The following is a 15,943-nucleotide window of genomic DNA, read 5'->3' as shown; positions in this document are numbered from 1 at the left end:
TTGCAGTGAGCCGAGATCATGCCACTGCACTCCAGCCTGGGTGACAGAGTGAGACTGCATCTCAAAAAAAAAAAAAAAAAAGAAAAAAAAAGAAAAAGAAATAGGAGTAGGAAGTTTATTCAAGGGGATAATAACAGAGAACTTCCCAAACCTAGAGAAAGATATCAATATCCAAGTACAAGAAGGTTATAGAACAACAAGAAGATTTAACCCAAAGATTACCTCAAGGCATTTAATAATCAAACTCCCAAAGGTCAAAAATAAAGGATCCTAAAAGCAGCAAGAGAAAAGAAACAAATTACATACAATAGAGCTCCAATATGTCTGGCAGCAGACTTTTCAGTGGAAGCCTTACAGGCCATGAGAGAGTGGCATGACATATTTAAAGTGCTGAAGGAAAAAACTTTTACCCTAGAATAGTATATCCAGTGAAAATATCCTTCAAGCATAAAGGGGCATGAAGGGGAAATAAATACTTTCCCAGACAAACAAAAGCTGAGGGATTTCATCAACACTGGCTCTGTCCTACAAGAAATGCTAAAGGGAGTACTTCAGTCAGAAAGCAAAGCACGTTAATGACTAATAAGAAATCATCTGAAGGTATAAGACTCACTGGTAACAGTAAGTAAATAGAAAACTACAAAATATAGCATTGTAACTGTGATGTGTAAACTACTCTTAAGCAGAAAGACTAACCAATAAAGCAATAAAAAATAATGACTACAACAATTTTCAAGACATAGACAGTACAATAAGATATAAATAGAAAGAACTAAAAGTTTAGAAGTGGAGGGATAAAGTTAAGGTATAGAGTATTAGTTTTCTTTTTCCTTCTTTGTTTATGCAAACCATGTTAAGTTGTAATCACGTTAAAATAATGAGCTATAAGATAGTGTATTAGTTCACTTTCAAACTGCTGATAAATACATACCCAAAACTGGGAACAAAAAGAGGTTTAATTGGACTTACAGTTCCACACAGCTGGGGAGGCCTCAGAATCATGGTGGGGAGTGAAAAGTACTTCTTACATGGCAGTAGCAAGAGAAAATGGGGAAGAAGCAAAAATGGCAACCCCTGATAAACCCATCAGATCTCATGAGACTTAGTCACTATCATGAGAATAGTATGGGAAATACCGGCCCCCATGATTCAATTACCTCCCCCAGGTCCCTCCCACAACATGTGGGAATTTTGGGATAAAATTCAAGATGAGATTTGGTGGGGACACAGCCAAACCCTATCATTCCACCCAGGCCCCTCAAAATCTCATGTCATGACATTTCAAAACCAATCATGCCTTGCCAACAGTCCCTAAAAGTCTTCACTCATTTCAGCATTAATCCAAAAGTCCACAGTCCAAAGTGTCATCGGAAACAAGGCAAGTCCCTTCCGCCTATGAGCCTGTAAAATCAAAAGCAAGCCTATTACTTGCTAGATACAATAGGGGTACAGGTATTGGGTAAATACAGCATTCCAAATGGGAGAAATTGGCTAAAACAAAGGGGTTACAGGGCCCATGCAAGTCTGAAATCCAGTGAGGCAGTCAATTTTAAAGTTCCAAAATGGTTTCCTGTGACTCCAGGTCTCACATCCAGGTCAAACTGATGCAAAAGTGGGTTTCCATGGTCTTGGGCAGTTCCATCCCTGTGACTTTGCAGGGTATAGCCTCCCTCCTGGCTGCTTATATGGGCTGGCATTGAGTGTCTGTGGCTTTTCCAGGCATATGGTGCAAACTGCCAGTGGATCAACAATTCTGGGTTCTGGAGGATTGTGGCCCTCTTCTCACAGCCCCACTAGGCAGTGCCCCAGTAGGGACTCTGTGTGGGGGCTCCAACCCCATATTTCCCTTCCACACTACCCTAGCAGAGGTTCCTACCCCTGCAGCAAACTTTTGCCTAGGCATCCAGGCATTTCCATACATTTTCTGAAATCTAGGTGGAGGTTCCCAAACCTGAATTCTTGACTTCTGTGCACCCACAGGCTCAACACCACGTGGAAGCTGTCAAAGCTTGGAACTTCTGCCTTCTGAAGCTACAGCCCAAGTACTACGTTGGCCCCTTTCAGCCACAGCTGGAGTGGCTGGGACACAGGGCACCAAGTCCCTAGGCTGCACATAGTATGGGGACCCTGGGACCAGCCCATGAAACCACTTTTTCCTCCTGGGCCTCTGGGCCTGTGATGGAAGGGTCTGCTGTGAAGGTCTGACGTGGTCTGGAGACATTTTCCCCATGGTCTTGGGGATTAACATTAGGCTTCTTGCTACTTATGCACATTTCTGCAGCCAGCTTAAATTTCTCCTCAAAAATGGGTTTTTCTGGCCGGGCGCGGTGGCTCAAGCCTGTAATCCCAGCACTTTGGGAGGCCGAGACGGGCGGATCACGAGGTCAGGAGATCGAGACCATCCTGGCTAACATGGTGAAACCCCGTCTCTACTAAAAAATACAAAAAACTAGCCGGGCGCGGTAGCGGGCGCCTGTAGTCCCCGCTACTCGGGAGGCTGAGGCAGGAGAATGGCGCAAACCAGGGAGGCGGAGCTTGCAGTGAGCTGAGATCCGGCCACTGCACTCTGGTCTGGGGGACGAAGCGAGACTCCGCCTCAAAAAAAAAAAAAAAAAAAAGGGTTTTTCTTTTTCCTTTCTTTTTTTTTGAGATGGAGTCTCGCTCTGTCGCCGGACTGGAGTGCAGTGGCACAATCTTGGCTCACTGCAACCTCCATCTCCCGGGTTCCAGTGATTCTCCTGCCCCAGCCTCCCAGGTTTTTCTTTTCTATTGCATCGTCAGGCTGCAAATTTTCTGAATTTTTATGCTCCATTTTCCTTTTAAAATGAAATGCTTTTAACAGCACCCAAGTCACCTTTTGAATGCTTTGCTGCTTAGAAGTTTCTTCCACCAGATACCCTAAATCATCTCTCTCAAGTTCAAAGTTCCACAAATCTCTAGGGCAAGGGCAAAATGGTGCTAGTCTCTTTGCCACAACATAACAAGAATCACCTTTGCTCCAGTTCCCCACAAGTTTCTCATCTCCATATGAGACCATCTCACCCTGGACCATATTGTTCATATCACTATCAGCATTTTTTGTCAAAGCCATTCAACAAGTCTCTAGGAGGTTCCAAACTTTCCCACATTTTCGTATCTTCTTCTGAGTCATCCAGATTGTTCCAACCTCTGCCTGTTACCCACTTCCAAAGTCGCTTCCACATTTTTGGGTATCTTTTCAGCAATGCCCCACTCTACTGGTACTGGTATTAGTTCGTTTTCACACTGCTGATAAAGACATACCCAAAACTGGGAACAAAAAGAGGTTTAATTGGAATTACAGTTCCACATGGCTGGGGAGGCCTCAGAATAATGACGGGAGTGAAAGGGACTTCTTACATGGCAGTGGCAAGAGAAAATGGGGAAGAAGCAAAAGTGGTAATCCCTGATAAACACATCAGATCTCGTGAGTCTTATCCACTATCACAAGAATAGCACGGTAAAGACTGGCCCCCATGATTCAGTTACCTCCCCTTGGGTCTCTCACACAACATATGGCAATTCTGGGAGATAAAGTTCAAGTTGACATTTGGCTGTGGACACAGCAAAATCATATCAGATAGTATTTGCAAGCCTCATGGTAACCTCAAACCAAAAAAAAAAAATACAACATATATACAAAAAATAAAAAGAAATAAATAAATCATATCACAGAGAAAATCACCTTCACTAAAAGAAAGACAGGAAGGAAAGGAAGAAGGAAGAGAAGGCTACAGAAAACCAGAAAACAAATAAGAAAACATCAGGAGTATTAAGTCCTTACTTATCAATCATAACATTGAATGTAAATAGACTAAACCTTCCAATCAAAAGACATAGACTGGCTGAATAGATTAAAAAACAAGACCCAATGATCCGTTTTCTACAAGAAGGACATTTTATCTATAAAGATACAAATAGACTGGAAACAAAGGGATGGAAAAAGATTCCATGCCAATGGAAACCAAAAAAGAGCAGAAGTAGCTATACTTATATCAGACAAAATAGATTTCAAAACAAAAACTGTAAGAAGAGACCAAAAGGTCATTATATAATAATAAAGGGGTCAATTTAGCAAGAGGATATAACAATTGTAAATATATATATACACCCAACACTGGAGCATCCAGATATATAAAGTGAGTATTATTAGAGCTAATGAGAGAGATCTCAATACAACAACAGGGGGAGACTTCAACACCTCACTTTCAGCATTGGATAGATTTTCCAGACAGAAAGTCAACAAAGAAATATTGGATATAATCTGCATTATAGACCAAATGGACCTAATAGATATTTACAGAACATGTTATCCAATGGCTGTAGAATACACCTTCTTCTCCTCAGTATATGTATCATTCTCAAAGATAAACCATCAGGTCATGAAACAAGTATTAAAACATTCAAAAAACTGAATAATATCAAGCATCTTCTCTGACCACAACAGAATAAAACTAGAAATAAATAACAAGAGGAATTTTGGAAACTATACCAATACATGGAAATTAAACAATATGCTCCTGAATGACCAGTGGGTCAATGAAAAAACTAAGAAGGAAATTGAAAAATTTCTTGAATCGAATGATAATGAAAACACAACATACCAAAACCTATGGGATACAGCAAAAGCAGTAAGTTTATAGCTGTAAGTGCCTACCTAAAAAAAAAAAAAAAAACTGCAAAAAGCAATTTAATGATGCATCTTAAAGAACAAGAAACAAGAGCAAATGAAATCCCAAATTAGTAGAAGAAAAGAAATCATAAAGATCAGAGCAGAAATAATGAAATTGAAATGAAGAAAACAATACAAAAGATCAATGAAACAAAAAGTTGTTTTTTTTAAAATTAAACAAAACCAACAAACCTTTAGTAGGCTAAGAAAAAGAGAAGATCCAAATAAATAAAATCAGGGACAAAAAATGAGATATTACAGCTAATACCACAGAAATTCAAAGGATCATTAGTGGCTATTATGAGCAACTAAATTCAGTAAATTGGAAAACCTAGAAGAAATGAACAAACTCCTAAACACATACAACATAACAAAGATTGAACCATGAAGAAATCTAGAACCTGAACAGACCAATAACAAATAATGAGATCAAAGCCATAAAAAAAAGTCCTCCAGGAAAGAAAAGGCCAGAACCCAATGGCTTCACTGCTGATTCTACCAAACATTTAAAGAAATAATACCAATCCTACTCAAACTATTTTGAAAAATAGAGGTGAAGGAAATATTTCCCAACTCATTCTACAAGGCCAGTATTATCCTCATACCAAAACCAGACAAAGACACATACAAAACAGAAAACTGCCGGCCAGTATCACTGATGAATATTGATACAAAAATCCTTAACAAAATAGTAGCAAACCAGCTGTATGTGGTGGGCTTATGTCTGTAATCCCAACACTTTGGAAGGCTGAGGCAGAAGGATAGCTTGACCTCAGGAGTTTGAGACCAGTTTGGATAACATAGCAAGACTCCATCTCTACAAAAAGTTGGGCATCATGGTGTATGCCTGTGGTCTCAGCTACACAGGAGGCTGAGGTGGGAGGATCACTTGGGCCTGGGAGGTGGAGTTTGCAGTGAGCCAGGATCACACCATTGCACTCCAGTCTGGGTGACAGGGTGAGACCCTGTCTCAAAACAAACAAATGAAAAACCTAGCGAATGGAATTCAACAATACATGAAAAAGATCACCATGTGGGAGTTATCCCTGGGAAGCAAGGATGGTTCAACATACACAAATCAGTCAATGTGATACATTATATCAACAGAAGGACAAATGATGTGATACATCATATCAACAGGACAAAAACCATATGATTTCAATTGATGCTGGAAAAGCATTTGATAAAATTCAACATCCCTTCATGATGAAAACTCTCAAGAAACTGGGGACAGAAGAAACATACCTCAGAATAATAAAAGCCAAATATGACAGATCTACAGCTTGTGTCATACTGAATTTGGGAAAAATTAAAGATTTTCCTCGAAGATCTGGAACACGACAAGGACATGCACTTTCACCGCTGTTATTCAACATAGTACTGAAAGTCCTAACTCAAGCAATCAGACAAGAGAAAGAAAGAAAGGACATCCAAATTGCAAAAGAAGAAGTCAAATTATTCTTGTTTGCAGATGATATAATTTTATATTTGGAAAAACCTAAAGACACCACTAAAGAAGTACTAGAACTCATAAATAAATTCAGTAAAGTTGCAGAATACAAAATCAACATACAAAAATCCGTGGCATTTTTATATGCCAACAGGGAACATTCTGAAAAAGAAATTAAAAAGCGATTCCATTTACAATAGCCAGACATAAAATTAAATACCTACGAATTAGCTTAACCAACAAAGTGAAAGATCTCTACACTGAAAGCTATAAAACACTAATGAAAGAAATTGAAGGACACCAAAGAATAGAAAGATATTCCATATTCTTGGATTGGAAGAATCGATATTGTTAAAATGTGCATATTACCAAAAGCAATCTACAGATTCAATGCAATCCCTATCAAAATACCAACGACATTCTTCACAGAAACAGAAAAAACTATCCTAAAATTTATATGAAACCACAAAGGAATAGCCAAAGATATCCTAAGCATAAAGAACAAAATGGAGAAATTACATTACATGGCTTCAAATTATACACAGAGCTACGATAACCAAAATGGTACGGTACTGGCATAAAAATAGACACATAGACCAATGGAACAGAATAGAGAACCCAGAAACAAATCCACACACCTACAGTGAACTCATTTTTGACAAAAGTGCCAAGAACATCCACCAGGGAAAAGATAGTCTCTTCAATAAATGGTGCTGGGAAAACTGGATATCCATATGCAGAAAAATAAAACTAGATCCCTGTCTCTCACAACATACAAAAATCAAATCAAAATGGATTAAGGACTTAAATCTAAGACCTCAAAGTATGAGAGTACTATAAGAAAACACTGGGGAAATTCTGCAGGATATTGGTCTGTGCGAAAATTTCTTGAGTAATACCCTACAAGTGCAGGCAGCCAAAGCAAAAATGGACAAATGGAATCACATCAAGTTAAAAGGAAACAATCAACAAAGTGAAGTGACAACCCACAGAATGGGGAAAATATTTGCAAAATACTCATCTGATGAGGGATTAATAATCAGAATATATAAGGAACTCAGACAACTCTGTAGGAAAAAAATCCAATAATCTGATTTTAAAATGGTCAAAATATTTGAATACACATTTCTGAAAAGAAAACATACAAATGGCAAACAGGCATATGAAAAGGTGCTCAACATCATTGATTATCAGAGAAATGCAAATTAAAACTACAATGAGAGGTCATTTCACCCCAGTTAAAATGGCTTTTATCTAAAAGACAGGCAATGACAAATGCTGACAAGGATGTGGGGGAACCCTCGTACACCATTAATGGGAATGTAAATTAGTACAACCACTATGGAGAACATCTTGGAGGTCCCTCAAAGAACTAAAAATTGAGGCTGGGTGTTGTGGCTCATGCCTGTAATCCTAGCACTTTGGTAGGCCAAGGTGGGCGGATCATTTCAGGAGTTCAAGACCAGCCTGGCCAGCATGGCGAAATCCCGTCTCTACTAAAAATACAAAGGAAAAAAAAAAAAAAAAGCCAGGTGTGGTGGTGCATAAGTAAGCTCATAATCCCAGCTACTCAGGAGGCTGAAGCAGAAGAATTGCTTGAGCCTGGGAGGCAGAGGTTGCAGTGAACCAAGATGGTGCAAGACTGCTGTTCCAAAAACAAAAAACAATAAAACCTAAAAACTGAGCTATCATACATTTGAGCAATCCCGCTGAGGACTATATACCCAAAAGAAAGGAAATCAGTATATCGAAGAGATATCTGCACTCCCATGTTTGTTGCAGCACTGTTCACAATAGCCAACATTTGGAAGCAACCTAAATGTCCACCAACAGATAAATAAAGAAAATATGGTACTATACACAATGGAATACTATTCAGCCATAAAAAAGAATGAGATCCTGTAATTTGCAACAACATGGATGGAACTGGAGGTCATTATGCTAAGTGAAATAAGCCATGCACAGAAAGACAAACATCACACGTTCTCATTTATTTGTGGGATCTAAAAATCAAGACAATTCCACTCATGGAGATAGAGAGTACAAGGATGGTTACCAGAGGCTGGGAAGAGTAGTGGGGGAATGGGGGGGAGGTGGGGATGGTTAATGGGTATAACTATAAAAAAATAGTTCTTTAACTATAAAAAATAAACAATGAATAAGACTATAGTCAATAATAATTGTACTTTTTTAAAAAAAATTGTACATTTAAAAATAACTAAAGAAACAGACCAGTTGCAGCAGCTCACGCCTGTAATCCCAGCACTTTAGGAGGGTGAGGCAGGAGAATCGCTTGAGCACACAGGTTTGAGACCAGCCTGGGCAACATAGTAAGACCTTGACTCTACAAAAATAAACAAAATTAGGCTGGGCGCAGTGGCTCAAGCCCGTAATCCCAGAACTTTGGGAGGCCGGGACGGGCAGATCACAAGGTCAGGAGATAGAGACCATCCTGGCTAACACAGTGAAATCCCGTCTCTATTAAAAATACAAAAAATTAGCCGGGCATGGTGGCAGGTGCCTGTAGTCCCAGCTACTCCGGAGGCTGAGGCAGAAGAATGGCATGAACCCGGGAGGTGGAGCTTGAAGTGAGCACAGATCACGCCACTGCACTCCAGCCTGGGCACACAGCAAGACTCCATCTCAAAAAATAAAGTAAAATAAAATAAAATAAAATAAACACAATTAGCCAGGTGTGGTGGCACATGCCTGTAGTCCCAGCTACTGTGGAGGCTGAAGTGGAAGGATCACTTGAGCCCGGGAGGTCAAGGCTGCAGTGAGCTGAGATTGTGCCACTGCACTCCCAGCCTGGGCAACAAAGCAAGATCCTGAAGAAGAAAAAAAAAAAAGAAAGAAAGAAAGAAAAAAGAAAAGAAAAAGAAAGAAAAACCAAAAGAATCACATTCTTTGTAATGCAAATGCTTGAGGGGATGAGTACCCATTCTCCATGATGTGATTATTACTCATTGTATGCCTGTATCAAAACATCTCATGTACTGCATAAATATCCATACCTACTATGTACCTATAAAAATTAAAAATACAATTTTTGTTTAAAAATCCACTTGTAACTTCTGCTAATCAGATTGTATATTCAGGGCAACTTGAATCTATGCTCCTGGGTTGCAATCCCTAAGCCTGGATCAAATAAACTCTCTACTTATATTAATTTTGCCTCAGCTTCTTCCCTTTAGGTTGACAATGACCACCTCATGAAGCTTTCAAAAAAGCCTGAAAGGACTGGGTTTGGGGGACTTCCAAATAGCTGAACACAGGTTCCTGGAGGGTGGTGCACCCACAGAGGGCACAGAAGCTCCAAGCACCTTCATGGGAAGGGACGCTCTGTTCATCTCTTCCACCTGGCCGTTCATCTGTATCATTTGTAATATCCTTTGTAATAGATGGATAACATAAGTAAGTATTCCCTTGAGATCTGTGAGCTGTGTGCCTTTTTCCTTAGCTGATTTTAATCTATATCCTTTCACTGTAATAAACCATAACCATAGCTGTTTTTCTGAGTTTTGCACTTCATTCTAGGGAGTCATCAAACCTGAGGGGAGTCTTGGAGATTCCTGACAGACAAGTTACTTTTTTTTTTTTCCCCCCTCATATTGTCCCACATACTTTGAATAACTGTGCTCTGCCTGATTTATTTGAGATCTTGAGCCACAGAGGTCTGTAGATATTTCCCCACACTCGTTTGAACTTCCCTGCAGGCAGCTCTTCCTCAAATATTGTAGTTCAAGGTTACTGGTGTTTTCTAGTTTTATAAAAACTTTTTAATTTTATTTTATTTTAGGTTTGGGGGTACATGTGAAGGTTGATTACACAGGTAAAAATGTGTTACAGGGGTTTATTGCACATATTATTTCATCACTCAGGTATTGAGCCCGGTACCCAATAGTTCTTTTCTACTCCTCTCTCTCTTCCCCTACTCCTCAAGCAGACCTCAGTATCTCTTGTTTCCCTCTTTGTGTTCATAGGTTTTTATCATTTAGTTCCCGAGAAGTTATTTAAAAGAAGCTATTCTAAAGAAAAGAATCTGACCCCAGAGCCTATGATCTTTCCATCATACCCTACTGCTATAATACTAACAAAGGTAGGCAAACAGATATCCCTGATTTCTCCTGATGAGATACACTTCGTTTTGTACAACCAGATGGGATTGGAAGAACAAAGCAGACTTATCTAGATGCTAATTTTAGTTAAACTGGTATGGAAGAACAAGGGAATCCTATATCCTTATAAGTTGAAGAAAACTAAAATATTTCACTCCAAAGTGTATTTCCTTGACGTATTTCAAGATACCTATTCAGAATGACGGGAAATACAAGAATAGCTGAAAAGTTGTCTTTTGTGGGAGCAGGCGGATGGGGGGCGGGGATTTGCATCTATAGAGAATATGTTCAGACAGGCTTTCTCTGAGGGCCTTCCTTCCCTTGTCAGATCTAGGAAAGATTAACTGAGAGCCTGAAACCTTTAAAGGTATGAAAGCAATATTGACCATCTATTCTCTCTGGCGTTGCTATAATACCTGTGAGGTTTCATCTGTATAACAAGACCACCTTTGCTAGGGAGGCCTCCTCTTCTCCCCTTCCCATAACTAATGATCTAAGCCCCCATTCTTTCTGTAATCTCAAGATGGTGTATAAGCTTCTATACCTCATTGGAGACTGGGGTAATCTTTATGTGGTTCTCCCCCATGCACATTAATAGATTTGCATACTATTTCTCCTATTTATCTGCCTTTTGTTGGTTGATTTTTCAGTGAACCTTCAGAGGGTAAAGGAGAAGTTTTCCCTTGGACCCTGCAAAGTTATGTCTTACCCTTAAATGTCGTTTTGCAAGACTCCTCCATTTTCCAAAATAGTCCTCCTCTTTCTCCTATTTGCTAAGCGTACATGAAAGAATCATTTTGCATGTTTTTCCCTAAAGAGATTAATTTAGTCAGATACCAAACTGAGCAGTTTGGCTTCCTGTAGGCCAGAGGCATGTATACAAAGCTAGATATAGCTTGCTTGTCAGTGTATGCGGGAGTGACTGACTGCTGGGCTTGTACCCAATCCAATTTCTCCTTCTTCTACATTATATACCCCAATTATTTTTTGCTGGGCACTGGTTTACTCAGCATAGGAACTACATTTTCTGGCTTTCCTTTCAGTTTTATGAGGCCATGTAAGTGAGTTCTGGCCAACAGAATATTACTCAGCATAGGATGAGTTATCGCAGTTAGATGAAGCCATGTAAGTAAATTCTGGCCAACAGAATGTGAATGGAAGTAGTGTGCCTTAAAGGAACATGGAATGCCCTTGCCTTCCCCTCTTTCTTTCTTACTGGCTGAAATGTGGGTATGGTAATGAATTACTTTGAACTATGTGGATACAGGCAACATGTTACAGATGTTGAAGCAATAACAAGATAGAGGGAGCCTAGGCTTTTGATCCATTGAGCCACCATCAGCACCTGCTACATATGAGGCACATACTTTTGCAGACTGTGTTCATAATTACCACAGCTGTGACTTAGATTCTTTACAAGGAGGTATTCTTTACAAAAAGGTACACTTCATAACTGTTTGCCTTCTCCTTTTTACTGGGAACGTTTGGTAAAAGATATCACTGATTTTTGGCCAGGCGCGATGGCTCATGCTTGTAATCCCAGCACTTTGGGAGGCCGAAGCAGGTGGATCACCTGAGGTCAGGAGTTCTAGACCAGCCTGACTAACATGGAGAAATCCTGTCTCTACTAAAAATACAAAATTAGCTGGGCATGGTGCTGCATGCCTGTAATTCCAGCTACTTGGGAGGCTGAGGCAGAAGAATCGCTTGAACCTGGGAGGCGGAGGTTGTGGTGAGCTGAGATGGCACCATTGCACTCCAGCCTGGGCAACAAGAGCAAAAATCCTTCTCAAAAAAAAAAAAAAAAAAAAGATATCACTGGTTTTCAACATCCTCCAGTCTATAGCTTCAGAGATGTAAGATCCAGCAGTGTACCTGCCATCCTCTGGGTTTCCCAGCTGTTCACAGTTGCTCTGATGTTTTGACATCATTTATAATACAACATGTACTTCTGAAACTGTTTTTGCAAAAATTATAACTGAAGAAATTATGATAGTGAAAGAGATCTGACCTACTAACTCCATCTTGCTTCTAACCTCCAAGCTGTTCTTGTTCATTCCTAGTGTAGACCCAACTAACTTTGGGAGAAACTTAGTTTATAGTTTAACTTCAAAACAAACTTGATAACGGCCCTTTCCCAAAACAAACCCCCTTCTTGCCTGGGGACTAACCTGCCTTTGCAGGACTAACAAATTAGCCACAAGATGAGAAATTATGGTTTAGGAGTCACTGTTGTAAACCTGAGATCAGTGCTTGAGATATTTTGCAGATCCTGTGTTGAGGTGCACCAGCTGATGCCACCTAGATGGATAAACTGGATCATGTGGTCTTGTGGCTCCCACCCAGGAGCTGACTCAGTGCTAGAGGACAGCTTCAACTTTCTGTGATTTAATCTTCGACCTGATCAGTCAACACTCCCTGCTTTCTAACCCCTGACCGACCAAATTATCCTTAAAAACCCCAATCATCAAATTTTTGGGGAGACTGATTTGAGTAATAAAACTCTGGTCTCCCATACAGCTGACTCTGCATGAATTAATCTCTTTCTGTCTTGCAATTCCTCTGTCTTGATAAATCAGCTCTGTCTAGGCAGTGGGCAAGTAGAACCCCATTGGGTGTTACACTTCTGGAATTTCTTTCACCTATCCTGTACTGGAATATTAAAACCCAAGTCTCTAACTTCTCATGCCACACAGCTACTCTCTTATTCTGCCATTTGGGTTATTAAAAACATAAATTTATTCCTTAAATTTTTTTTGGTAGAAACGAGATCTCACTCTGTTCCCTAGGCTGGTCTCCAACTCCTAGGTTCAAGTGATCCTTCTGTCTTGGCCTCTGAAAGTGCTGGGATTACAGGCATGAGCCACCATGCCAGGCCAATTTGTTATTTAAAATAATTAATTACAGAAAGTTTGGGAAAATCCCCAACTCCCAAGATGACCAGTACTATGATATTGCGTTTCCTTCTAATTCCTTTTATAAGTATCTTTTGTTTAAACATTGTCTACATCAAAATGTTTATTGTATGCTCTTTTCACTTACTACATTATAAGCATTTCCCCACATTGTTATCTAATATTCACAGCCATCATCCTTTACAGCTGTATTATGTCCTGTTAAGTGACTACATTATACTTCACCTAATTATTCTCCTATTATTTGATATTAAGGGTACTCTCTGTAGTGTTACACATGGTTTGGAAAGCATGCTGATGCAGTACAGCTGGTGAGAACTTAGAGCTTCCCTTGTCATTGCTGGCAATTTGTCACAACTATTGGTTCAGTCTGAAGTTCTGTTGGCTGTCTTGCCCGAAGAATATGTAGATTTTCTACGCTTGTTTTTGGCTTTGTTAACTATTAATTTTATGAGGTGGCACAATATTTACGTTTTAATATTTAGGAACAACTTTTAGCTTGTGTTTAAATAAAACCAGGTTGTCTATACTTTGATTTGAAAAAAGCAAGGGAATTGTTTCTCTGGAAAAGTGGTAGAGAAAATATAAAAAATAACCATTGTCTGTGAAAGTCGGGACTGGGATCAGGGAAATGAAAACAAAAATAAATGTAGAGTTTCAATAATTCCTTCCATTTTCTTTCCTAAATATAGTTTTCAACCTCGGATGCACATTAGAATCACACAAGGATGCTTTTAGAAAAGTGTTGATCCACAGACCTTATGCCCAAAGGTTTTTTTTTTTTTTTAAAATGAGTATTTTAATTCAGTTTCAGAAAAAAAGGGTACATGACTTCGATGAGAAAGCACAAAATTAAGAGGCTTTTCTGGAAATCCAAGAAAAAGAAATAACCATTAATATGTTCAATAATTTTCTAGATCTTCTTGTGTCAAAAGCAGCTGCTCCAAGAACTAACTAGCCCTCTTTATCTCCCTCTAACTGGGACAGACTAATTCCCCTCCATCCCCACCTCTCTTCTTTCAATAACACTGTGTAGGTGTTAATGGCCTGGGTTCTCACCAATGAACAGAATTGTCCTTTAAGCCAGCAACCCACAGGCAGTGGCACCCAAAGCCTCACCCCCAGTCCCCAGGGCAGAAGCCACAGAGTTGTCATTGTTTCCACTGTCTCAGGGAAGAAGGAGCCAAAAGCTGACCCTCGGCACAAATCAAAGCCCAATATGGAGACAGAATAACTGCTTCTAGGCCGAGAGCTGGCAAGCTGTGGGCAAAAAAGGGGAGTTTTTACAGCCACCGCATCTTTAGAAACAAGGGGAAAACTAGACCCTTTTCCACTATTACGGTCTACAAGGTACTCTACTGCTCCAAGGGGATCTGAAAATACAAAAGGATCTGAATAAATAAGGAGAACTTTTCCCAGGCTGGAGATAAGAATGAAAAACAGAAAGATGGATGAATGTAATAAGGTATAGGAAGATGATGCTGGGAACCTCCATTCCTCACATGGCTGCCAGCCCAATAGAGGACAACACGGTAAGAACCGGGACAACCACTCCGGACTGGTATAGCTGGGGAATCTTCAGGCCTTTTCCTAGGTCCCACATCAAGTGTCGGATCCCATTCCAGGTATGATACATGAGAGGGGAGATGAGTGCAAACTTAGCTGTGTGGATCAGTGCTAGCCCCAGACACAGGGACTTCACGAGTTCCAAATAAGACTCAAAGTTCCCAGGGAGTAACAGGGCCGACATGCCAAAAAGAGAGACCCCTGCACTCAAAGCAATACCAGTGCCACGGTGGCAGATGGACATCACCATGGGAAGAGACCAACTGTAGATAGTGATGTGGGGAGATACAGGACGGTTTGAACCTATATTCTTATTCCAGAACCGCTCCATCTCTTCTTTGGCCGTGGTTCCCAAAGGAACAGCATTTCTGATACAGAGCTGAGGGCTAAAGTGGACTCGGAGGCAATGACGACCAACATGTCTCAGCAAGAGCGCAGCCATCTTGGGTTCCAGTCTGGACGGAAGTCATGCCCAAAGGTTTTTATTTTATTCATCTATGTTGGACCCCAGGTATGTGCAGTGGGGTCAGAATCCACCACCCTAAAAGGCTGTGTACAAATAATGTGGAAAAACATTCAGCCTCACTAGCCATCAAAGAAATTCAAAATAGGTCAAGTGTGGTGGCTCACGCCTGTAATCCCAGCACTTTGGGAGGCCAAGGCGAGTGGATCATCTGAGCTCAGGAGTTTGAGACCAGCCTGGCCAACATGGCGAAACCCTGTCTTTACTAAAAATACAAAAATTAGCCGGGCATGGTGGCACACGCCTGTAGTCCCAGCTACTTGGGAGGCTGAGGCAGGAGAATCACTTGAACCCAGGAGGCGGAGGTTGCAGTGAGCTGAGATCATGCTACTGCACTCCATCCTGGATGACAGAGCGAGTCTCTATCTCAAAAACAAACAAACAACAACAAAAAAACAAAGAAATTCAAAATAAAATGACAAGTAATTTCTGTCTATAAGTGCACTTAAAAATAATAGAATATGTCGAACAAAAGAAGTCAGACACAAAAGAGTATGAAGCTGCCCCAACAAGGTTGACAGGAAGTACATGCTGGGTTCTGGACAGCAATATAATTATGATAAAGCATTAATCAGGCTTCACTTTGGTCCACTTCCTTGTTGCTAAAAGTCACACAGCATTAGATACTGATCATTTGCATCCCCATTGTTCCTATAGACAGGACCTCTAACATTAGAATCC

The 15,943-nt window shown here is 40.2% G+C and overlaps 2 protein-coding genes across 6 annotated transcripts in view; both read right to left on the bottom strand.

Annotated features, from left to right (window-relative positions):
- The window catches only part of CCDC30 (coiled-coil domain containing 30), a 117,883-nt gene that overhangs the window by 21,878 nt on the left and 80,062 nt on the right, over positions 1–15,943 (bottom strand). The gene's annotated exons all lie outside the window — the stretch shown is intronic.
- On the bottom strand, positions 14,070–15,197 carry LOC105513932 (succinate dehydrogenase cytochrome b560 subunit, mitochondrial-like). Of its 5 annotated transcripts, XM_011944985.1 has the most exons (3): positions 15,105–15,181; positions 14,943–15,002; positions 14,394–14,778 (listed from the first exon to the last, which is right to left on the bottom strand). In XM_011944985.1, the coding sequence occupies exons 1-3, from the start codon at positions 15,179–15,181 to the stop codon at positions 14,529–14,531; spliced, it is 387 nt and encodes a 128-aa protein (XP_011800375.1). In that variant the 3' UTR covers positions 14,394–14,528. The 5 variants fall into 5 exon arrangements, with proteins under 5 accessions (XP_011800361.1, XP_011800375.1, XP_011800362.1 ...); XM_011944972.1 differs by having other exon boundaries at positions 14,943–15,183; XM_011944973.1 differs by having other exon boundaries at positions 14,394–15,002.

This window comes from Colobus angolensis, unplaced genomic scaffold (genome assembly GCF_000951035.1).
Source record: "Colobus angolensis palliatus isolate OR3802 unplaced genomic scaffold, Cang.pa_1.0 Scaffold106, whole genome shotgun sequence".
In the NCBI taxonomy this organism is placed as follows: domain Eukaryota; kingdom Metazoa; phylum Chordata; class Mammalia; order Primates; family Cercopithecidae; genus Colobus; species Colobus angolensis.
The sequence above is the reverse complement of the archived record's forward strand: the minus strand, read 5'-3'. Positions and strand labels throughout refer to the sequence as shown.